Raw genomic sequence first — 27305 nt, 5'->3', positions numbered from 1 at the left:
TCAACACTTGAAGTTTGAAAACACAAATTAATACATTTACAGTACTAGTGAGTACTATCTTGCTGCCTCAATACTTGAAGTTTGAAAACACAAATTAATATATTTACAGTACTAGTGAGTACTATCTTGCTGCCTCAACACTTGAAGTTTGAAAACACAAATTAATACATTTACAGTACTATAGTGAGTACCAGTACTATCTTGCTCCTCAATACTTGAAGTTTGAAAACACAAATTAATACATTTACAGTACTATAGTGAGTACTATCTTGCTGCCTCAACACTTGAAGTTTGAAAACACAAATTAATACATTTACAGTACTAGTGAGTACTATCTTGCTGCCTCAATACTTGAAGTTTGAAAACACAAATTAATACATTTACAGTACTATAGTGAGTACTATCTTGCTGCCTCAACACTTGAAGTTTGAAAACACAAATTAATACATTTACAGTACTAGTGAGTACTATCTTGCTGCCTCAACACTTGAAGTTTGAAAACACAAATTAATACATTTACAGTACTAGTGAGTACTGTCTTGCTGCCTCAACACTTGAAGTTTGAAAACACAAATTAATACATTTACAGTACTAGTGAGTACTGTCTTGCTGCCTCAATACTTGAAGTTTGAAAACACAAATTAATACATTTACAGTACTAGTGAGTACTATCTTGCTCCTCAATACTTGAAGTTTGAAAACACAAATTAATACATTTACAGTACTAGTGAGTACTATCTTGCTGCCTCAATACTTGAAGTTTGAAAACACAAATTAATACATTTACAGTACTAGTGAGTACTATCTTGCTGCCTCAACACTTGAAGTTTGAAAACACAAATTAATACATTTACAGTACTAGTGAGTACTGTCTTGCTGCCTCAACACTTGAAGTTTGAAAACACAAATTAATATATTTACAGTACTAGTGAGTACTATCTTGCTGCCTCAACACTTGAAGTTTGAAAACACAAATTAATACATTTACAGTACTATAGTGAGTACTATCTTGCTGCCTCAACACTTGAAGTTTGAAAACACAAATTAATACATTTACAGTACTAGTGAGTACTATCTTGCTGCCTCAACACTTGAAGTTTGAAAACACAAATTAATACATTTACAGTACTAGTGAGTACTGTCTTGCTGCCTCAACACTTGAAGTTTGAAAACACAAATTAATACATTTACAGTACTAGTGAGTACTGTCTTGCTGCCTCAACACTTGAAGTTTGAAAACACAAATTAATACATTTACAGTACTAGTGAGTACTATCTTGCTGCCTCAACACTTGAAGTTTGAAAACACAAATTAATACATTTACAGTACTAGTGAGTACTATCTTGCTGCCTCAACACTTGAAGTTTGAAAACACAAATTAATACATTTACAGTACTAGTGAGTACTATCTTGCTGCCTCAATACTTGAAGTTTGAAAACACAAATTAATACATTTACAGTACTAGTGAGTACTATCTTGCTGCCTCAATACTTGAAGTTTGAAAACACAAATTAATACATTTACAGTACTAGTGAGTACTATCTTGCTGCCTCAATACTTGAAGTTTGAAAACACAAATTAATACATTTACAGTACTAGTGAGTACTATCTTGCTGCCTCAACACTTGAAGTTTGAAAACACAAATTAATACATTTACAGTACTATAGTGAGTACCGGTACTATCTTGCTCCTCAATACTTGAAGTTTGAAAACACAAATTAATACATTTACAGTACTATAGTGAGTACTATCTTGCTGCCTCAATACTTGAAGTTTGAAAACACAAATTAATACATTTACAGTACTATAGTGAGTACCAGTACTATCTTGCTCCTCAATACTTGAAGTTTGAAAACACAAATTAATACATTTACAGTACTATAGTGAGTACTATCTTGCTGCCTCAATACTTGAAGTTTGAAAACACAAATTAATACATTTACAGTACTATAGTGAGTACTATCTTGCTGCCTCAACACTTGAAGTTTGAAAACACAAATTAATACATTTACAGTACTAGTGAGTACTATCTTGCTGCCTCAACACTTGAAGTTTGAAAACACAAATTAATACATTTACAGTACTAGTGAGTACTGTCTTGCTGCCTCAACACTTGAAGTTTGAAAACACAAATTAATACATTTACAGTACTAGTGAGTATTATCTTGCTGCCTCAACACTTGAAGTTTGAAAACACAAAATAATACATTTACAGTACTAGTGAGTACTATCTTGCTCCTCAATACTTGAGGTTTGAAAACACAAATTAATACATTTACAGTACTATAGTGAGTACTATCTTGCTGCCTCAATACTTGAAGTTTGAAAACACAAATTAATACATTTACAGTACTAGTGAGTACTATCTTGCTGCCTCAATACTTGAAGTTTGAAAACACAAATTAATACATTTACAGTACTAGTGAGTACTATCTTGCTGCCTCAATACTTGAAGTTTGAAAACACAAATTAATATATTTACAATACTAGTGAGTACTATCTTGCTGCCTCAATACTTGAAGTTTGAAAACACAAATTAATATATTTACAGTACTATAGTGAGTACCGGTACTATCTTGCTCCTCAATCCTTGAAGTTTGAAAACACAAATTAATACATTTACAGTACTATAGTGAGTACCAGTACTATCTTGCTCCTCAATACTTGAAGTTTGAAAACACAAATTAATACGTTTACAGTACTAGTGAGTACTATCTTGCTGCCTCAATACTTGAAGTGTGAAAACACAAATTAATACATTTACAGTACTAGTGAGTACTATCTTGCTGCCTCAATACTTGAAGTTTGAAAACACAAATTAATACATTTACAGTACTAGTGAGTACTATCTTGCTCCTCAATACTTGAAGTTTGAAAACACAAATTAATACGTTTACAGTACTAGTGAGTACTATCTTGCTGCCTCAATACTTGAAGTTTGAAAACACAAATTAATACATTTACAGTACTAGTGAGTACTATCTTGCTGCCTCAATACTTGAAGTTTGAAAACACAAATTAATACATTTACAGTACTATAAGTGAGTACTATCTTGCTGCCTCAACACTTGAAGTTTGAAAACACAAATTAATACATTTACAGTACTAGTGAGTACTATCTTGCTGCCTCAACACTTGAAGTTTGAAAACACAAATTAATATATTTACAGTACTATAGTGAGTACCGGTACTATCTTGCTCCTCAATCCTTGAAGTTTGAAAACACAAATTAATACATTTACAGTACTATAGTGAGTACCAGTACTATCTTGCTCCTCAATACTTGAAGTTTGAAAACACAAATTAATACGTTTACAGTACTAGTGAGTACTATCTTGCTGCCTCAATACTTGAAGTGTGAAAACACAAATTAATACATTTACAGTACTAGTGAGTACTATCTTGCTGCCTCAATACTTGAAGTTTGAAAACACAAATTAATACATTTACAGTACTAGTGAGTACTATCTTGCTCCTCAATACTTGAAGTTTGAAAACACAAATTAATACGTTTACAGTACTAGTGAGTACTATCTTGCTGCCTCAATACTTGAAGTTTGAAAACACAAATTAATACATTTACAGTACTAGTGAGTACTATCTTGCTGCCTCAATACTTGAAGTTTGAAAACACAAATTAATACATTTACAGTACTATAAGTGAGTACTATCTTGCTGCCTCAACACTTGAAGTTTGAAAACACAAATTAATACATTTACAGTACTAGTGAGTACTATCTTGCTGCCTCAACACTTGAAGTTTGAAAACACAAATTAATACATTTACAGTACTAGTGAGTACTGTCTTGCTGCCTCAACACTTGAAGTTTGAAAACACAAATTAATACATTTACAGTACTAGTGAGTACTATCTTGCTGCCTCAACACTTGAAGTTTGAAAACACAAATTAATACATTTACAGTACTAGTGAGTATTATCTTGCTGCCTCAACACTTGAAGTTTGAAAACACAAATTAATACATTTACAGTACTAGTGAGTACTATCTTGCTCCTCAATACTTGAGGTTTGAAAACACAAATTAATACATTTACAGTACTATAGTGAGTACTATCTTGCTGCCTCAATACTTGAAGTTTGAAAACACAAATTAATACATTTACAGTACTAGTGAGTACTATCTTGCTGCCTCAATACTTGAAGTTTGAAAACACAAATTAATACATTTACAGTACTAGTGAGTACTATCTTGCTGCCTCAATACTTGAAGTTTGAAAACACAAATTAATACATTTACAGTACTATAGTGAGTACCGGTACTATCTTGCTCCTCAATACTTGAAGTTTGAAAACACAAATTAATACATTTACTGTACTATAGTGAGTACTATCTTGCTGCCTCAATACTTGAAGTTTGAAAACACAAATTAATACATTTACAGTACTATAGTGAGTACCAGTACTATCTTGCTCCTCAATACTTGAAGTTTGAAAACACAAATTAATACATTTACAGTACTATAGTGAGTACTATCTTGCTGCCTCAATACTTGAAGTTTGAAAACACAAATTAATACATTTACAGTACTAGTGAGTACTATCTTGCTGCCTCAATACTTGAAGTTTGAAAACACAAATTAATACATTTACAGTACTATAGTGAGTACTATCTTGCTGCCTCAACACTTGAAGTTTGAAAACACAAATTAATACATTTACAGTACTAGTGAGTACTATCTTGCTGCCTCAATACTTGAAGTTTGAAAACACAAATTAATACATTTACAGTACTAGTGAGTACTATCTTGCTCCTCAATACTTGAAGTTTGAAAACACAAATTAATATATTTACAGTACTAGTGAGTACTATCTTGCTGCCTCAATACTTGAAGTTTGAAAACACAAATTAATACATTTACAGTACTAGTGAGTACTATCTTGCTGTCTCAATACTTGAAGTTTGAAAACACAAATTAATATATTTACAATACTAGTGAGTACTATCTTGCTGCCTCAATACTTGAAGTTTGAAAACACAAATTAATATATTTACAGTACTAGTGAGTACTATCTTGCTGCCTCAATACTTGAAGTTTGAAAACACAAATTAATACATTTACAGTACTAGTGAGTACTATCTTGCTGCCTCAATACTTGAAGTTTGAAAACACAAATTAATACATTTACAGTACTAGTGAGTACTATCTTGCTGCCTCAATACTTGAAGTTTGAAAACACAAATTAATACATTTACAGTACTATAGTGAGTACCAGTACTATCTTGCTCCTCAATACTTGAAGTTTGAAAACACAAATTAATACATTTACAGTACTATAGTGAGTACTATCTTGCTGCCTCAATACTTGAAGTTTGAAAACACAAATTAATACATTTACAGTACTAGTGAGTACTATCTTGCTGCCTCAATACTTGAAGTTTGAAAACACAAATTAATACATTTACAGTACTAGTGAGTACTATCTTGCTGCCTCAATACTTGAAGTTTGAAAACACAAATTAATATTTACAATACTAGTGAGTACTATCTTGCTGCCTCAATACTTGAAGTTTGAAAACACAAATTAATATATTTACAGTACTAGTGAGTACTATCTTGCTGCCTCAATACTTGAAGTTTGAAAACACAAATTAATACATTTACAGTACTAGTGAGTACTATCTTGCTGCCTCAATACTTGAAGTTTGAAAACACAAATTAATACATTTACAGTACTATAGTGAGTACCGGTACTATCTTGCTCCTCAATACTTGAAGTTTGAAAACACAAATTAATACATTTACTGTACTATAGTGAGTACTATCTTGCTGCCTCAATACTTGAAGTTTGAAAACACAAATTAATACATTTACAGTACTATAGTGAGTACCAGTACTATCTTGCTCCTCAATACTTGAAGTTTGAAAACACAAATTAATACATTTACAGTACTATAGTGAGTACTATCTTGCTGCCTCAATACTTGAAGTTTGAAAACACAAATTAATACATTTACAGTACTAGTGAGTACTATCTTGCTGCCTCAATACTTGAAGTTTGAAAACACAAATTAATACATTTACAGTACTATAGTGAGTACTATCTTGCTGCCTAAACACTTGAAGTTTGAAAACACAAATTAATACATTTACAGTACTAGTGAGTACTATCTTGCTGCCTCAATACTTGAAGTTTGAAAACACAAATTAATACATTTACAGTACTAGTGAGTACTATCTTGCTCCTCAATACTTGAAGTTTGAAAACACAAATTAATATATTTACAGTACTAGTGAGTACTATCTTGCTGCCTCAATACTTGAAGTTTGAAAACACAAATTAATACATTTACAGTACTAGTGAGTACTATCTTGCTGTCTCAATACTTGAAGTTTGAAAACACAAATTAATATATTTACAATACTAGTGAGTACTATCTTGCTGCCTCAATACTTGAAGTTTGAAAACACAAATTAATATATTTACAGTACTAGTGAGTACTATCTTGCTGCCTCAATACTTGAAGTTTGAAAACACAAATTAATACATTTACAGTACTAGTGAGTACTATCTTGCTGCCTCAATACTTGAAGTTTGAAAACACAAATTAATACATTTACAGTACTAGTGAGTACTATCTTGCTGCCTCAATACTTGAAGTTTGAAAACACAAATTAATACATTTACAGTACTATAGTGAGTACCAGTACTATCTTGCTCCTCAATACTTGAAGTTTGAAAACACAAATTAATACATTTACAGTACTATAGTGAGTACTATCTTGCTGCCTCAATACTTGAAGTTTGAAAACACAAATTAATACATTTACAGTACTAGTGAGTACTATCTTGCTGCCTCAATACTTGAAGTTTGAAAACACAAATTAATACATTTACAGTACTAGTGAGTACTATCTTGCTGCCTCAATACTTGAAGTTTGAAAACACAAATTAATATTTACAATACTAGTGAGTACTATCTTGCTGCCTCAATACTTGAAGTTTGAAAACACAAATTAATATATTTACAGTACTAGTGAGTACTATCTTGCTGCCTCAATACTTGAAGTTTGAAAACACAAATTAATACATTTACAGTACTAGTGAGTACTATCTTGCTGCCTCAATACTTGAAGTTTGAAAACACAAATTAATACATTTACAGTACTAGTGAGTACTATCTTGCTGCCTCAATACTTGAAGTTTGAAAACACAAATTAATACATTTACAGTACTATAGTGAGTACCAGTACTATCTTGCTCCTCAATACTTGAAGTTTGAAAACACAAATTAATACATTTACAGTACTATAGTGAGTACTATCTTGCTGCCTCAATACTTGAAGTTTGAAAACACAAATTAATACATTTACAGTACTAGTGAGTACTATCTTGCTGCCTCAATACTTGAAGTTTGAAAACACAAATTAATACATTTACAGTACTAGTGAGTACTATCTTGCTGCCTCAATACTTGAAGTTTGAAAACACAAATTAATACATTTACAGTACTAGTGAGTACTATCTTGCTGCCTCAATACTTGAAGTTTGAAAACACAAATTAATACATTTACAGTACTAGTGAGTACTATCTTGCTCCTCAATACTTGAAGTTTGAAAACACAAATTAATATATTAACAGTACTTGTGAGTACTATCTTGCTGCCTCAATACTTGAAGTTTGAAAACACAAATTAATACATTTACAGTACTATAGTGAGTTCTATCTTGCTCCTCAACACTTGAAGTTTGAAAACACAAATTAATACATTTACAGTACTAGTGAGTACTATCTTGCTGCCTCAACACTTGAAGTTTGAAAACACAAATTAATACATTTACAGTACTAGTGAGTACTATCTTGCTGCCTCAACACTTGAAGTTTGAAAACACAAATTAATACATTTACAGTACTAGTGAGTACTATCTTGCTGCCTCAACACTTGAAGTTTGAAAACACAAATTAATACATTTACAGTACTAGTGAGTACTATCTTGCTGCTTCAATACTTGAAGTTTGAAAACACAAATTAATATATTTACAGTACTAGTGAGTACTATCTTGCTGCCTCAACACTTGAAGTTTGAAAACACAAATTAATACATTTACAGTACTATAGTGAGTACCAGTACTATCTTGCTCCTCAATACTTGAAGTTTGAAAACACAAATTAATACATTTACAGTACTATAGTGAGTACTATCTTGCTGCCTCAACACTTGAAGTTTGAAAACACAAATTAATACATTTACAGTACTAGTGAGTACTATCTTGCTGCCTCAATACTTGAAGTTTGAAAACACAAATTAATACATTTACAGTACTATAGTGAGTACTATCTTGCTGCCTCAACACTTGAAGTTTGAAAACACAAATTAATACATTTACAGTACTAGTGAGTACTATCTTGCTGCCTCAACACTTGAAGTTTGAAAACACAAATTAATACATTTACAGTACTAGTGAGTACTGTCTTGCTGCCTCAACACTTGAAGTTTGAAAACACAAATTAATACATTTACGGTACTAGTGAGTACTGTCTTGCTGCCTCAATACTTGAAGTTTGAAAACACAAATTAATACATTTACAGTACTAGTGAGTACTATCTTGCTCCTCAATACTTGAAGTTTGAAAACACAAATTAATACATTTACAGTACTAGTGAGTACTATCTTGCTGCCTCAATACTTGAAGTTTGAAAACACAAATTAATACATTTACAGTACTAGTGAGTACTATCTTGCTGCCTCAACACTTGAAGTTTGAAAACACAAATTAATACATTTACAGTACTAGTGAGTACTGTCTTGCTGCCTCAACACTTGAAGTTTGAAAACACAAATTAATATATTTACAGTACTAGTGAGTACTATCTTGCTGCCTCAACACTTGAAGTTTGAAAACACAAATTAATACATTTACAGTACTATAGTGAGTACTATCTTGCTGCCTCAACACTTGAAGTTTGAAAACACAAATTAATACATTTACAGTACTAGTGAGTACTATCTTGCTGCCTCAACACTTGAAGTTTGAAAACACAAATTAATACATTTACAGTACTAGTGAGTACTGTCTTGCTGCCTCAACACTTGAAGTTTGAAAACACAAATTAATACATTTACAGTACTAGTGAGTACTATCTTGCTGCCTCAACACTTGAAGTTTGAAAACACAAATTAATACATTTACAGTACTAGTGAGTACTATCTTGCTGCCTCAACACTTGAAGTTTTAAAACACAAATTAATACATTTACAGTACTATAGTGAGTACTATCTTGCTCCTCAACACTTGAAGTTTGAAAACACAAATTAATACATTTACAGTACTAGTGAGTACTATCTTGCTGCCTCAATACTTGAAGTTTGAAAACACAAATTAATATATTTACAGTACTAGTGAGTACTATCTTGCTGCCTCAACACTTGAAGTTTGAAAACACAAATTAATACATTTACAGTACTATAGTGAGTACCAGTACTATCTTGCTCCTCAATACTTGAAGTTTGAAAACACAAATTAATACATTTACAGTACTATAGTGAGTACTATCTTGCTGCCTCAACACTTGAAGTTTGAAAACACAAATTAATACATTTACAGTACTAGTGAGTACTATCTTGCTGCCTCAACACTTGAAGTTTGAAAACACAAATTAATACATTTACAGTACTAGTGAGTACTATCTTGCTGCCTCAACACTTGAAGTTTGAAAACACAAATTAATACATTTACAGTACTAGTGAGTACTATCTTGCTGCCTCAACACTTGAAGTTTTAAAACACAAATTAATACATTTACAGTACTATAGTGAGTACTATCTTGCTCCTCAACACTTGAAGTTTGAAAACACAAATTAATATATTTACAGTACTAGTGAGTACTATCTTGCTGCCTCAACACTTGAAGTTTGAAAACACAAATTAATACATTTACAGTACTATAGTGAGTACCAGTACTATCTTGCTCCTCAATACTTGAAGTTTGAAAACACAAATTAATACATTTACAGTACTATAGTGAGTACTATCTTGCTGCCTCAACACTTGAAGTTTGAAAACACAAATTAATACATTTACAGTACTAGTGAGTACTGTCTTGCTGCCTCAATACTTGAAGTTTGAAAACACAAATTAATACATTTACAGTACTAGTGAGTACTATCTTGCTCCTCAATACTTGAAGTTTGAAAACACAAATTAATACATTTACAGTACTAGTGAGTACTATCTTGCTGCCTCAATACTTGAAGTTTGAAAACACAAATTAATACATTTACAGTACTAGTGAGTACTATCTTGCTGCCTCAACACTTGAAGTTTGAAAACACAAATTAATACATTTACAGTACTAGTGAGTACTGTCTTGCTGCCTCAACACTTGAAGTTTGAAAACACAAATTAATATATTTACAGTACTAGTGAGTACTATCTTGCTGCCTCAACACTTGAAGTTTGAAAACACAAATTAATACATTTACAGTACTATAGTGAGTACTATCTTGCTGCCTCAACACTTGAAGTTTGAAAACACAAATTAATACATTTACAGTACTAGTGAGTACTATCTTGCTGCCTCAACACTTGAAGTTTGAAAACACAAATTAATACATTTACAGTACTAGTGAGTACTGTCTTGCTGCCTCAACACTTGAAGTTTGAAAACACAAATTAATACATTTACAGTACTAGTGAGTACTGTCTTGCTGCCTCAACACTTGAAGTTTGAAAACACAAATTAATACATTTACAGTACTAGTGAGTACTATCTTGCTGCCTCAACACTTGAAGTTTGAAAACACAAATTAATACATTTACAGTACTAGTGAGTACTATCTTGCTGCCTCAATACTTGAAGTTTGAAAACACAAATTAATACATTTACAGTACTAGTGAGTACTATCTTGCTGCCTCAACACTTGAAGTTTGAAAACACAAATTAATACATTTACAGTACTAGTGAGTACTATCTTGCTGCCTCAACACTTGAAGTTTGAAAACACAAATTAATACATTTACAGTACTAGTGAGTACTATCTTGCTGCCTCAATACTTGAAGTTTGAAAACACAAATTAATACATTTACAGTACTAGTGAGTACTATCTTGCTGCCTCAATACTTGAAGTTTGAAAACACAAATTAATACATTTACAGTACTAGTGAGTACTATCTTGCTGCCTCAATACTTGAAGTTTGAAAACACAAATTAATACATTTACAGTACTAGTGAGTACTATCTTGCTGCCTCAACACTTGAAGTTTGAAAACACAAATTAATACATTTACAGTACTAGTGAGTACTGTCTTGCTGCCTCAACACTTGAAGTTTGAAAACACAAATTAATACATTTACAGTACTAGTGAGTACTATCTTGCTGCCTCAATACTTGAAGTTTGAAAACACAAATTAATACATTTACAGTACTAGTGAGTACTATCTTGCTGCCTCAATACTTGAAGTTTGAAAACACAAATTAATACATTTACAGTACTATAGTGAGTACCGGTACTATCTTGCTCCTCAATACTTGAAGTTTGAAAACACAAATTAATACATTTACAGTACTATAGTGAGTACTATCTTGCTGCCTCAATACTTGAAGTTTGAAAACACAAATTAATACATTTACAGTACTATAGTGAGTACCAGTACTATCTTGCTCCTCAATACTTGAAGTTTGAAAACACAAATTAATACATTTACAGTACTATAGTGAGTACTATCTTGCTGCCTCAATACTTGAAGTTTGAAAACACAAATTAATACATTTACAGTACTAGTGAGTACTATCTTGCTGCCTCAATACTTGAAGTTTGAAAACACAAATTAATACATTTACAGTACTATAGTGAGTACTATCTTGCTGCCTCAACACTTTAAGTTTGAAAACACAAATTAATACATTTACAGTACTAGTGAGTACTATCTTGCTGCCTCAATACTTGAAGTTTGAAAACACAAATTAATACATTTACAGTACTAGTGAGTACTATCTTGCTCCTCAATACTTGAAGTTTGAAAACACAAATTAATATATTTACAGTACTAGTGAGTACTATCTTGCTGCCTCAATACTTGAAGTTTGAAAACACAAATTAATACATTTACAGTACTAGTGAGTACTATCTTGCTGTCTCAATACTTGAAGTTTGAAAACACAAATTAATATATTTACAATACTAGTGAGTACTATCTTGCTGACTCAATACTTGAAGTTTGAAAACACAAATTAATACATTTACAGTACTAGTGAGTACTATCTTGCTGCCTCAATACTTGAAGTTTGAAAACACAAATTAATACATTTACAGTACTATAGTGAGTACCAGTACTATCTTGCTCCTCAATACTTGAAGTTTGAAAACACAAATTAATACATTTACAGTACTATAGTGAGTACTATCTTGCTGCCTCAATACTTGAAGTTTGAAAACACAAATTAATACATTTACAGTACTAGTGAGTACTATCTTGCTGCCTCAATACTTGAAGTTTGAAAACACAAATTAATACATTTACAGTACTAGTGAGTACTATCTTGCTGCCTCAATACTTGAAGTTTGAAAACACAAATTAATATTTACAATACTAGTGAGTACTATCTTGCTGCCTCAATACTTGAAGTTTGAAAACACAAATTAATATATTTACAGTACTAGTGAGTACTATCTTGCTGCCTCAATACTTGAAGTTTGAAAACACAAATTAATACATTTACAGTACTAGTGAGTACTATCTTGCTGCCTCAATACTTGAAGTTTGAAAACACAAATTAATACATTTACAGTACTATAGTGAGTACCAGTACTATCTTGCTCCTCAATACTTGAAGTTTGAAAACACAAATTAATACATTTACAGTACTATAGTGAGTACTATCTTGCTGCCTCAATACTTGAAGTTTGAAAACACAAATTAATACATTTACAGTACTAGTGAGTACTATCTTGCTGCCTCAATACTTGAAGTTTGAAAACACAAATTAATACATTTACAGTACTAGTGAGTACTATCTTGCTGCCTCAATACTTGAAGTTTGAAAACACAAATTAATACATTTACAGTACTAGTGAGTACTATCTTGCTGCCTCAATACTTGAAGTTTGAAAACACAAATTAATACATTTACAGTACTAGTGAGTACTATCTTGCTCCTCAATACTTGAAGTTTGAAAACACAAATTAATATATTTACAGTACTAGTGAGTACTATCTTGCTGCCTCAATACTTGAAGTTTGAAAACACAAATTAATACATTTACAGTACTATAGTGAGTACTATCTTGCTGCCTCAATACTTGAAGTTTGAAAACACAAATTAATACATTTACAGTACTAGTGAGTACTATCTTGCTCCTCAACACTTGAAGTTTGAAAACACAAATTAATACATTTACAGTACTAGTGAGTACTATCTTGCTGCCTCAATACTTGAAGTTTGAAAACACAAATTAATGTATTTACAGTATTATAGTGAGTACTATCTTGCTGCCTCAACACTTGAAGTTTGAAAACACAAATTAATACATTTACAGTACTAGTGAGTACTATCTTGCTGCCTCAATACTTGAAGTTTGAAAACACAAATTAATACATTTACAGTACTAGTGAGTACTATCTTGCTGCCTCAATACTTGAAGTTTGAAAACACAAATTAATACATTTACAGTACTATAGTGAGTACTATCTTGCTACCTCAATACTTGAAGTTTGAAAACACAAATTAATAATAAAAACATACATTTATTTCACTTATATGGATTATGTTCAGCAATGGTAAGTGTGACATTTAATAACCACTGCAAAATAATGCAATTCTGGGTAAGTGGCTGCATAGACTGCATACAGTCTATTTAAATGGTACATCTCAGATGTACACAAAATGCCTTATGCCTGGCAGTCTCTCTTGAAAGTATAAATCAGTATTTCTAATAAAATGCTAATAGTTGTCATTGTAATTCAAAAATAATTTACTGTAAAATACTTTATCTTAGCTCGAATTAATTTTTGATGAAAACAATTTTGGGTGTTTTGTATGGAATTAATTTTCAGTGATTTTTGATGAGTTAAATGTCCAATATAGAGCTGTATTCACTGGATCTTATTCAGTGAAAATAAATTCCCAGTAAAAATAAAGTATTTTACAGTAACTTGGCAAATAAGCAATACTGAAAATAATTGCTCCTATTTGACAAAGTGCCAGGATGTGTGACCTTTAGGGGTCATGCATGAGTCATTGAAGTATGTACATGGTAATTGCACTTGGTTAAAAGTCTGCCAGAAAATGTGTAGAATCAAAAACATCTGTGACTGAAATGTTTATTTCAGACAAAACAATATATATAGTAACGATCAAAGCGTCTTAGTCGGAAATAAGCAGGATGGAATGGATGTGACTAAATATAAATATCCCTAAATATTGAATGGTCTGTCCCTTAAAATCCTGGCAAGTCTGTGCATTCAGAAAATTCCAACCTAACAGGTATCCTAATGCTGGGATCAGAATAATCTCCTAATGAGCTCCAATTACTGGTAAACCCTGGCAAATAAAGATTACTATCCTTTGTAGAAACAGAGGCTTATAGTAAACCCTAACAATAACAACTGAAGTAAAACAATAGAAATTGACACCTATCATTCATTAATTTCAATAACAATGATTGGTGTTATCACTTGAAAAAGATACAGTGGTGTAGTAGTGCAAGGCATAGTCCAGTTATGATATTTATTTTTTCTTTTATTTTACTAACATTTTATTTTTATCTCTTCTGTATTGTATGTTTTTTTTTGTATTTCTTTGTATTTATGTTCCTTACCATACAAAAACCCTCTGAAAGTTTATAGTAGTATAATAAAGTTATTATTATGATAATAGCATAGTATCCAGTAGGACTGTGTCCAAGATGAATGACAGAGATAAAAAGAGAGTGTAATTAACTTTGACGCCATTGCTGACGTGACTTCAGTTGACTAGACTATTTGCTCAAAAACAGTGTTAGCTATTACACATGTTTTAGCACTCAAAGCAACATTTTGATTTAGTATCCTGGTTATTTTTAGATGATGAACACAAAATTGCAGTCACCAACAAATTTGAGGGATTTGATCATTTTTTTGTATTCATGAAGGTCAATGACACTGTTTTGGGAGTGTTCTCAGGAAAACTAGTAAAACCAATCAGATTACAGTATAGGAGATATGAGATAGAATTGATAGAATATTGTATGTTTATAGCATAAGCCATACATCTCTTTCTATGGTTACAATTCAGCTATAACCCAAACAGTGGAAGGTTGTCTGACTCGTGAATACAGGCTATTGTGACTGGCTGATTTCATTATATGAAGCAGTGCTAATTTAATTAAAAATTCTGTTGTTATTTGTGAATACTTACCTGCTCTCACTTATTTCAGCATCTCTTTCAACTTCTAAAAGATTGCCTGTTTTGCTTGTGAATTTATTGACATTCATTTTAGTTTTTAAAAACCTGTGAAGAGATGGATTGAATAAGTGACAGTAATGGTATTACAGTGAAGTACTTTACTTCAAAAGGAACTTCATTGATTAATGAGTTAGGTGTACTTTCTAAAGACACACAAAATAGTTCCATTTATAGTCTGCTCTTTTCCACATGAAATGTTGCAAAAATGTCAATTTTTTTTATAAAAACTACCCCGGTAGCAGCAATGTCACATTTTGTCTGTCTTGTTCAATATTAAATCAGTGATAATTACAGAAAATGTGAACAAATTTACCATAATTTTAAGATGGAAAAGAATTTGGTGTTCAAAGGGTTAACTGTGGATGTGAAAAGAATGTACAATAGGACTTGAAATTCAGGGGGCATTGAAGGCCTGGATAATCTGTCTGCTTGTCTCAGTGACCAATAAATATTACTATATAATTCCTACACTCTGATACACTGTTTATCAAATCTATCACAAGTGTTACCACAATTCTTTGATTCATTTTGTTTAGATAAATGTTGATACACTTGCTGTAGTTTAGTTAACAAACTTGCAGGTAAATTTACAGCGACTGCTCTGACAAAGTATGAAGTTGTCTGTAAAATCAACATAATAATCATAACAATGTTGCAAAGCAAGAGTTCCAATTGCCAAATTGGGTATATACTTGTTTAGTTCATTCTTTTTCTCTGAGCATTTCAGTGCCAAAGTCAGGCCATAAGGCCAACAACAAAAAATTGTTTTGTTGCCCTCGGCGATAATAGGCCCAAATATTAAAAACTCACCAGACCAGACCGTTGTTTAATCGACAGGGTCCCCAGGGGGATAAGTGGAAGCTTTGAACCTCGGGTTGATCTGTATTTAAATACAAAAGACTGAAAGAAACACTTTAATTTTTGTGTTTAATATCTAGTATGCGTTTGATTGATTCCCATATACCTCGGCTATTTACGATACCTTTAGTTTTCACGAGTTAAAAAAAAAATCTGATTGCCTGACCCAATTTTTCAATTTTCCGACTTGAGGGCAACATAAGTTTGTTTGTTTTTTGACCTAATGAATACATGTACAGGTTTTTTTTTTATTACACCAAATAAATACTGTTTTGGTTTTTATCATGAATATTAGTATTAACAAAGCTGAATGTGAGTTTGTTCAAAGCAAAAAAATGCTTTTTTAACATTTATGCACCTCTAAATCCACAAATATTGTGTGGTATTGATGAGACATCTTTACTGTAGATGTAAAAATGTATAATGGATAATAGCAGAATTGTTCTTAACACCTAATTAAATTAACAGTGTGACCACAAATCAAATCAAATTAACAGTCAGACCACAGTCCACAGTCAGTCTACAGACAGAATGTGATAATGTTCAGTGTTAGACATATTCACATGGAGGGAGGCGGTGTGAATCACAATAACTACTGGTACCTCCCTGGTAGTATGGTGGTACCTGAACTCCACCTCCTTTTCGTTTGTGGTGCATTATATGGTTTTGTAACACCATGCACAGACACCAAACAGTCTTGTCTCATGTTGTCTAGTAAATGGTGGTGGCTCTTACAAATACATCTCAGAATTGATGTGTTGACTGAATATTTGCAAGTAAATTAAACACTACGGTAATTTAGATATGGATATTATTAAAATACTACATAATACTAGCAATTTAAATATAATTGCTACAATACTAATACTGGTAGGAAGAACCTAATGCATCCTTTGTAAGGGCAGTCCTTATAGAGCTCTCTTTACTTGTAGTGATGCATTCTCAGCAGATTTAAAGCGAGAACGTAAACTGAAGTTATTACTAGTAAATTTTAAAACTGTACTGTAACGATGCGATTTTTCGAAAGGTAAACATGTATGACTATTGAATAAGCATGTTTTGGAATTATGATAATGCGGTAAGGGGAAGCCATGTGTCACCATATAACCGGCATGTCATACTGCAAGTACGCCAAGACAATTACATTGTGACTAGCTATGACTTCGTTGTGCACGTCAAATGCACAATTTTAAAATGCTCAAAGCCATGGAACCAGGCACAGTCCCTCAACGAAGACTGTGACCCAGGGCATGATTGATATATGGATTAATATTTGTGCAAAGATATAATTATCATCTCGAAATAGAAAGTTATCTCCATATAAATCAATCGACATACTTACACTTAGGAAATTGCATAGATAGTATTATAGATAAACCATATAAAACCATTAAATGTGCCAGTCATATGTCGAAGTTTCAAAGTTTCTCGAATTCCTATGTACACAGAAGGCGGCCATTTTGAAAATGAGGAAACTACAGCGACCTCTTTGGCCAATTTGTGTACTATACTTTCGTTTTTATCGATGAGTGATTTGAAGGTCACGAACGACTTATTAAACTTATAAGTATATGATCCGTCCTTGGAATTCCGCAGATTATGGATATCAAACATTAATGTCACATTCATGATTACATCTCATATTCCGTTTTGCAAGCGGAACTACAAGAAATCGTACACTTTTCGGGGGTAATGATTCACTTCCTCAAACTGCGCATAATTTGATTTTCAGATTTATATTTCTGGCAGTTTGAAGTTATGATCTCACAAATAATTAAAAAATTAACCTTATAACAGCAGTTGCCTAAATAACTTGATTTCACAACTCATAAAATACAATGCAATAGTTGATACCTAACAAAGGTTGAGTTGCATGGGACGGTCACAGGTCAACTCGAACCAAAACCAACTCGCACCATACCAACTCGCACCAATGCTAACTCGCACCAACGTAAAACTAGTTCCAGTACTTTAGGTTCATTTTTCGGCCAAAAAAAGGTATTTGTGGTCGCTAGATAGATGTTTTAGCTGGTTAAAATTATTTCGCCGTTAATAATTTCAAGAACTCCGATGTTATGTAATTTCTATCGTATATTATTTCGCCGTTAATAATTTCAAGAACTCTGATGTTATGTAATTTCTATCGTATATTATTTCGCCCGTTAAGACACATACATTGAAAAAACATGTTACTAGTTTTTGAATGTACTACAGTAGTCTTCCATTGTCTGTCGTCGACCCACCACGCACTCCATCAGCGCCCCGATGGCGGACTTCTTGTCGGGTTCAGTCAGTTTCACTTTTGATCGTGATTAATTCGATATAAATGTAGTTCTTTACCGGAAATCGCCAGTCCGTTTTCTTTGAGTTTAAAAATGACCTACAGTAGGGTCGGCATGGTTAGTCAGTCGCCGGTACGTTCGCTTCCCACTCATAGGCAGTTGTACCGGTTGCCGCTGATTAACTAAGCAGACCCTACTTTAGGTATTTTTTTATTATCCAAGAAACGTCCCAAGCAACAAAGGGACAAAGTGAACCACACAAATGCTTAGAAATATGATTGTGGTGCGAGTTGGTTTGGTGCGAGTTGGCATTGGTGCGAGTTAGCATTGGTGCGAGTTGGTCTGGTGCGAGTTGGTATGGTGCGAGTTGGCATTGGTGCGAGTTGGTCTGGTGCAAGTTGGTCTGGTGCGAGTTGGTTTTGGTGCGAGTTGGTTTTGGTGCGAGTTGGATCGAAATCGCATGGGACAGCCTGTTAGAAGTAGCAATATCAGCTTATTTATATAGGCGACCATAGAAATATTTGCTTAGAAAATATAATACTGAATTCGGGATTATCGAGTTGATTTAGTCGTTGTAGATAGGATATTTTATTCGGAACGTACACAAAAACATTGTCTGAGTAAAGTCCTATATAAGAAACATAGAATAATGTGTGTGTGTTGTGCCAGGAATACGTGGTCGGTAGCATTACTCTATAATCCTGTTGTCTTGTGAGATGTATACTATTCTTTTAGCTGTCCGAGGTTCCAGCAAAAATTCGCTAAGTATTAAGAGAGACGCTCATAAACTATAAAACAACTTGAAGTCGTCTGTAAACTGTGTATTGTTTTTGTCTACGTGAAATTTGAAAAATGCGCCACGAATGTGTTTATGTTTGAACTTGGTAAACATGATTATTCAAAAGTCAAGATTAGTAGGGACGAACCAAAATACATTTGAATACCGCGTTGATGGACCCTAATGTAACATCATGCAACTTACGACAGATAAAATGATTTTAAACTTGTATAATAAGGTGGTTAAACATTCCCCGCCGCGACAGATCTCTCTGTCGATGCGCTCCCCGACAAGAGATGTGAGCTACAACAATAGGGTGTTGGAATGTTTTGTCTGGAGTTTCTGTCTCCACACACCCGGAGCAAACACGTTCCGTTTAGCGACCATCGGTACCAAATGCTTTTACGGTCGCCAACAACAGGCGCATTCTTTCGTCAACTTGTGCGCTCCCTGCTGAGGGCGATAACGAGTCCCACCGTCTTGTCACTGTGTGAAACTGGCGTGACAACAAAGGGAGCCCGCTGCGATGAGTACCCGACATCCCCTGCGAATGGAATGGGCGTGACTATTCTGTTAATTGACTGGAAGAAATGATACATTGAGGAGCGCATTGTAGATAGTCCTCGGTTTAGCCTCGCACGGTGAAAGTGTATCTCCACGGCAAGTCCATCCAGATTTATTGCTGTTTTGAAAAGATCTTAGTAACAGAACGTCACCATACGTGTGAAACAAGCGCAGTGGGATTATGATTCTGTCGTTGATAGTGATTTTGCTCGCTATATGTGGGCATTTGGTGTGTACGAAGCGACTTGATCCGATAGTGTGGGACTCGAACACGTAAGTATATACATGTACAATGATTGAGTGCGTGTGATCGGCGATCGTGGTGGTGGGTATTATCACTCAGTCACTGTGTGAAACATCTTGCCCCAGCTGCTTATGTTTGACTGTTTGACCACTTCATTCAGTAACTAGCTGTTTTGCGGAAAAACGCTGTTTTTACTGGTAGGTAACGGTTACTAACAGAGTCGACGAGGAATACAAAATGTCTTAGGGCTAAAGCTGACCACGCGAGACAGTGTCGGGTTTAAGTCGGCGGTACAACATTCATCGAAACTGTCAAAAATAAATTGTGTTTTAGAAATCGATACTATATAAATTCCGATCGAAGACTCTTGTTTTAAATCGTGGTTCAACTGACAATAACGTGTGAATTTCTCTTTTCCAATGCCACGCCGTTGTAAAACTTTTCAGGTTTTCGTGATAAATATTTTGAACTTTTCGCAGTGTTTGCCGCAGTCATTTACACCTTTTAATCACACTTTAGTCCTATTTCAGCGTGTGTGCCGACATTTCACACTTTGGACAACAGGAATCGTGTGAATAATCTGGCTAAAACAGAACTTATTCTAGCATTTGTGACATAACAAAACGCAACGTTATTATGTATCTAAATATGAAATAAAAAACGCTAACAGCAAAGCCCGAAATAAAACACGAGTGAGAAACAATCGCCGTGCTGTTGTGCAATTCAACACTAATATGAAAATGTACATTTCAACCGTCGGCATCACAGTGGCGAGACATTCCGAACTTGAATTCGAAAACAAGATCCAAACCGATAACATCCTCTTCCGACGGCATACTTTTCTCGTTGATTGTTTTTATGCTTTTTAACTCCGAGTCATAATCGGTCGAGACGGACACCTGTTTTAATTTAACTTTTTTTAAAAATAGGATCTCTCAAGTCGTGCGTATCGCAGCACAGTTCCGCACAGTTTCCTCTGTTGTGCCACAACACCGCGAGAATACCGGTGTACAAAAACACACGAGTAGTCGATTTGCCCCTGACTTTATAAAAAGGGCGATTCAAACACGAACGACAATCCTTTGGTTGTAAGTTTCAAACCCCGGTCAATTCTTATAATAGCGGTAGTCGCAATGGTCCTTTGTGTCCCTACTCTCCTCGTTTCAGTTCTTTATTGACCCGATCGTGTTTTGTGTTCGAGAGGGATGGTTTTAACACCTTTCTGCGAATGCAGCGAATGGCAAGGAAACGGTCGCCGCGATCGCGTCATGGGTGTTATCATCGGGCAGTGACAAATGCGGTTTCAATAAACCCGATAAAATGTTTACTAGTAATCTCGTTTATTTCCTACTCTATCATGAGTTATCTTTGCAAATGTCCATTGCTTTAATTCGCCCGAACAGTGGCTAAATATATTATAGTTTCCTGTCTTACGGAACCTATATGGGAAGACTTTTCCATGTGAAAGCTTTTTCAAGAAGCAACCCTAAAGTCGGCGACTCGGCGACTCGGCGAACTTGAACTAAGTGCTTATGTTAGCGTTACTCATTTAAAAAATGTGCAATCTGACATAAAGCCTCGTACTTCAGTTACATTGAAATTGAAGAACTGTGACCATAACTAAAAATATGCATGTAGATCCGAATGTAAAATACAGTCGTCATGTTCTAGAATCAGCCATATTGCGAACAGTGTTTTTATTTCTTTTAATGATGGTGCTCTATGTTTTAGTATAAAGAAATTATTTTCTATTTTTCATTTTCATTCAGAAAAAAAAACAGTTCAACAGAAATATAGGACAAATTTTTAATTTTTGCAATGAGACAGAATATTTAGTTCCAGATAGATCGGAAAGTGGATAGGGATAGAATTGAAATAATTGTATTTTCCCTTGTCTGTGTATCCAGGAAAAAAGGGAGTGTCAATTAGTAAACAATTCTGATGAACAACATCATAGATTTGTGGTACAAAGTGGCAGCAGACATGTCTATAACATGGAGGGAAAGCCTATCAGATGGCTGAAAGTATAGGGTGATCAGATTTCCAGATGTCTGCTGAGAAATTGGCCAAGATATTGATATGTTTATGGGGGGGGCACACAATTTCTTTTCTTTTCCTTTCTCTGGTTACTGGTGATAGGCTAGGATATTTTATTTGGTGCATACAACAGTGAAAAGTGCAACAGACATCAACATTACCAATGAAACAAACCAGTAATGTATTTTTATTAAAGTAAGAGAAAAAAAAGGAAGTGTAGGAGACCCAGAATAACGAAAAAAACGAAAAACTAGGTACTTAATTCAAGTAGCTCAGAAACCGACAAACCTACTAATAGAAATAAATACTGCCGGAATAAAATACCTGTAAACAACAACAATTGCAATCAGTTTGCTGTAGTTCTGTATCTCTTAGTTTTGCTGCATTTTTTAAAAACCAAAGAGCTACAAAACTGCAGCTAGCATTGCATTTATTTCATGACTTAGTGATTTAAAAGGTAACAACTGTATTTCAGTAAGTACAAACAAAATATTCTTTTCTTCTTCCCTTGGCACTGAAAATTAGTTTCTAATTTAATTAAGACTCCCAGAAAATCATCGTTTTATAGAAAACAAGATTTGTGCAGACACCTGGGTTGTAATAGATACGGTACATGATACATTACAGAGAAGGGAAGAATTTCAGTCAATTGTTCTGCTTGGCTTCCTTCCTATCATGTGTCTGAGTTTTACCTTATTCACTGATGCCTTCCAAAACAGGGTTTCAACTTTCATTTTATTTCACTAGAACTCCCACCTAGCCTATATAAAATAGCTGTTGGCACGGTTTGCTAAGTACTCTTCAGTGTTTGTATTACAGAAGTTTTTTTTTTTTCCCCTTTCTGGCTTCAGCCATGGACGAGTGAACATAAACATATACTCTTGGCCATTGGGTTGCAGCTGCATTGCCATTGCAGTGAGCCAAGTCTATTTGCTTGATTACATTGACTTCAAAATAAACATGTCCTTATTTAAGAAGCCTGCCCAGTTTATTAGTGTCTGTATTAAATGGTACTTTTAAAACATTCATAGTTATAGTTTACTTGGTTTGGTATTTTACTGCATATCATTCTACAGGTCAGAGCTCTCGTTAATTTACTACGTTGTAATAGTCAAATAGGCCAATCAATAACGCTTGTACAATGTACTGACGTACCATACACTATTGGTACGTATGAGTCATGTACAGATAGCTCAAATTTGATTAAACTCTGAAGTTTAATATAATTTCCTATATCTGTTTGATTGCTGAATTCACTTAAACTTATTGATTTTGATGTAACATGCAATGTTTTTCAGTATTCTCATAATGTTAGCTTTTCAAGGCCTCCACATCTTTGTGGTAGGGTGTTATTACTTAAATACTTGTTCATTAATCTGTTCATTATTTATTATGGTTGTAATCATAAAATCATAAAACCCTATTTTCAGTATAAAAAATTGTAATGTAACTACCTACAAAAAACAACAACATTTTTTGATGCTTGATTACCAGTCAGAATTCCATTTCATATAATTTATAGACCCCTAGTTTTAAGGAATTTCATATTGTTTCACTCAGAATAGAGTATTGTCAATTTTATGGCTACGAATTCTACAAAGTCAAAAGTCATGTAAAAAGATATGCCGCGTTACATGTCAACAAGTGACTTTAAAAAGGGGAAGCTCCTTTGTGCAGACTCGCTCACGTCCGCTACATAGAGCTCAATCGACAGTCGTACTTGCATACATTCAATTGTGTTAGGTAGCTGTATGAGAAGGAGACGTTTTAAAAGCAATACACAGGACCCCTATAAATTTCTGCCAGTCAGTCATGTGCTGAAAACATTTGTACCCAACTACCACTGCATATGGTACAAGTGGTCCGGTCCCTAATGGCCACCTATGAATGCAATTAAAATCACCTCCAATGTTTGTTTAAATCCTCCCTGTGGGAAAGCACAGTACAAAATATTAAACCTTCCTTCCTCTCAGGTCAACTGCATTGATTGGTAGCATTGTGCAACAGTGACATCGGCAACTGTCTAATAGTTTATCTCGTATGTGCAGTATGTGTTTTGAAAACTGCAGTTTACCACTCTCGTTTTTTCTAGCTCAGTAGAACACCAAAAGCTGTGTAGGGTGTGGACATTACAGCATCATGCAAGATTGAATGAGATTATATTAAATCAACTCATAAAATACAAAAGTAATCATCGCATTCTTTTTTCCAACCATTATTAACTAGAGTACAATTACTAGCATCGCTTTTAGATGTATTTGTGACAATGCTCCTGTTAACAATAAGCCAGGTAGGTTTTTGCAACAGATGCACATTCCCTCCAATTGTCAGTTAATGTAAGAACATAAAATTTAACTAGTTCATAATATGGGTTTATTTGATCTACCTTTAGACCCTTGACATTCTTATTGGGGTGTCTTAAGTACTTTGATGTGTATTAAGTAGGAAGGTTAGCCAGTCAATATTAAGTTCATTTTATGTATGTACATACAAAAAGTAGTGTGCAGATTCAAGCATCTCTTCAGTGTTTTACTGTTTTAGGGTTGTTTTTATAGCCCACTTGTATTTTATCCATGTCAGGTTTTGATGGACTGAGAGTTGTTACCCTGCGCAACACCCCAAAAAATATTTTTCATTTTTGTCCCAAACCTTACTCGATATCACTGGTGTCTGCTGTAACACCACAGGTTGTTATATACTTTCAAAACCACAAGAAATTTGATACCCTCCCCTTTCACCTGCATTTTGCAGATAAAATCAGTCTGAGGACTGGTGTGGTTTGCAGTGCTGTCTTCACATTGAAACTAGTATGCTAGCTATGTAAAGGGCTAAATACTTTGTAGTTTTTCCAACCCTTCACACTGTTTGTGTCTATGCAATTGGGTAACTTTATATATCACTGTGGAAGGTTATAGTTGAAATATGGACATACTTGACCGAACAATGGGTTGGCACTTCACTGACTTTGGTCTTGATATGCAATTTCAGTGGTTGTAGTATATAGAAGAATTAATAAATAAGTTCTATTGGAAGCCATTTACCCGGAAAAATTACTTTAGTTCAAGAGGGTTGTGCATTAAAACGCATCACCAACATCTAATTTCAGAAACCAAGAGAAACGTTTCTTTTCTTTAGCATTCTTTAGCCTTTATATCGTGATTTATTCGTGTTTAAGCAAAAATGAAAAATGAAGCTGATACAATTTTATGAGGTCTAATGAGGTCGTAAGAAAACTATGATGTATTTCAGGTATGCATACGCTGGGGATTCGTTGTTATGATATAGTGCCTAGTAGTTCAACACAAGCCACTGACTTGCTAGTTTCGTCATCGTCATGCCTTCCAGTTTGCAGCTAATTATATGATTGAATACTTGGGTCTGTCCCCAATGGCAGCGTCAAGTTTCCTGTTCAAATCATCAGAGATTTGGAAATAAAAGATTTTGATTTTTCAACTGTCCAAACCTGTGAACTAGTTTCTTTTAGTCTTGAGATTTCTTTTCTGTTTGTATTAACATCGTGCTGGTAGAACGCTGCTTGTAGCATTCCCTGCTTTTTCTAAAGCTTATGCAGCTTCTTTTTGTCTTTCATTGCTGTTGCTTACATTTGCACCAATTCGATCAGCAAAATAAAGAAAATACCAAAGTCTTTGAAGGTATATATTGAACACACAAACTGTATACAGTGGCCTTTGTTGGGTTCTACTGTACTGTGAGAGCGTGTCTGTTGACGAGAACACTCCATTCAATTATAATACACTTTTATCTGGCTTAGTTCATTACTTAAATTTTGCCGACTCTATTGCTCCTTTGTTGACTAGGCATTAAATCCACGGACATGCCAGCAAGCTTTGCCAAATGCTAAGAAAAAGAATGTTTATTTTTACGGAGTAAAAAATGCTCCCAATTTGATCACTTGAAGTGAAACAGTTTTTGTTGCAAGAGACAAATTTTGTACCACTGAAAATTTCTCTCGTCCTAAAATCCAGTGTATCTACAACTTGCACAAAATTCTCTCGTCCTAAAATCTAGTGTATCTACAATTTGCACAAAATTCTCTTTTCACAAATGCCATTTAATTATTGAATTTTCAAAATTACTAGCAGCAATTATACATAAAATAAAAATTACATTCATTTATTCTTTATTTATTGTATACTTGCTCGTTAAAAATATGACCTTTTTTACATAAGACACACCTCTGTCATATCTCTATGATCATGTGTCGCTAATAGAACTAAACTAATTTTGAATACTTTTACGTTGAAGATTTTACCATAAACGTTGAGGTCTATAATTTTTACAAATTTCATGATAGTGTAAACAGTTAATATTACAATTCATTTTATTGAGTGATTAACGTAAAAACAGGTTTTCTAATTCACTAATTAAATAAAACACTTCCTAGTACATGCAATCAGTGAGTATTTTATCTATTGTTACTTTGTAGCATAAAGTTACAAACATCACATGCATATTTTCTATTATATATTTGGTCTCATTCCCTTCATTGCCATCAAGCTACATGGGTAATGCTGCCACTCGTGTTTAAATATTCATAATTTGATGCAAATGAGGCCACTATCTGGTGAATTTCTGGTGCATGCATACACAAATGGGATGATCAATTTCAATGTTTTTTTATTTGAATTCTTATATCATGTAATTTTTGTGTGTGTTTAGAACATGTGGCACTATGACAGGTTTATGTGACACAATTAATCCCCACCACCTGACTAGTCTAAGCTACTGGAAATTAAAATCTATAAATATATAAATTAATCCCCCCCCCCCCCCCGACTGGACGAAAAATAATATTCTTTTGGAATTATTACAATCCCTCTGCATTGGTCAATTTGTGAAAACATTAGTAACTCAAAATTAAAATATTTGTTTCTGTGAGTTTATACTTTTGTATTCACTCTTCTTTTAGACCAAATGTAGTAGTACCGGTAGTTCTAAGGTGTGCAATATTTCGTTCTGTGAGTTTATACTTTTGTATTCACTCTTCTTTTAGACCAAATGTAGTAGTACCCGTAGTTCTAAGGTGTGCAATATTTCGTCAGACAATGTCTTTTCTTGTTTCAGTCTTGGGTGAAACTGATCTGTATCAGTAATGGAAGCAACTCATCT

The 27305-nt window shown here is 33.7% G+C and overlaps 2 protein-coding genes across 3 annotated transcripts in view; one reads left to right on the top strand and one right to left on the bottom strand.

Moving 5' to 3' along the window:
• The window catches only part of LOC102807847 (DNA-binding protein SMUBP-2-like), a 158540-nt gene extending 140810 nt beyond the window's left edge, over nt 1-17730 (bottom strand). The window contains exons 1-2 of the mRNA XM_085500959.1: nt 17613-17730; nt 15365-15457 (exon numbers count right to left, since the gene is read on the bottom strand). Of these exons, the coding sequence (XP_085357085.1) occupies nt 15365-15441 (77 nt within the window). The 5' untranslated portion in view covers nt 15442-15457; nt 17613-17730. The remainder of the gene's footprint in view (nt 1-15364; nt 15458-17612) is intronic.
• Nucleotides 17731-19959: 2229 nt separating this feature from the next.
• LOC100369780 (ephrin-B2) overlaps nt 19960-27305 on the top strand; it is a 32130-nt gene continuing 24784 nt past the window's right edge. For both annotated transcript variants that reach the window (XM_085500958.1, XM_002737383.4), the window contains exon 1: nt 19960-20167. In XM_085500958.1, the coding sequence (XP_085357084.1) occupies nt 20076-20167 (92 nt within the window). In that variant the 5' untranslated portion in view covers nt 19960-20075. The remainder of the gene's footprint in view (nt 20168-27305) is intronic.

Source organism: Saccoglossus kowalevskii, chromosome 7, assembly GCF_978046115.1.
Source record: "Saccoglossus kowalevskii chromosome 7, keSacKowa6.1, whole genome shotgun sequence".
NCBI classification, from domain to species: Eukaryota; Metazoa; Hemichordata; class Enteropneusta; family Harrimaniidae; genus Saccoglossus; species Saccoglossus kowalevskii.
Note: the sequence above shows the minus strand (reverse complement) of the source record. Positions and strands in the feature narration are given on the sequence as shown.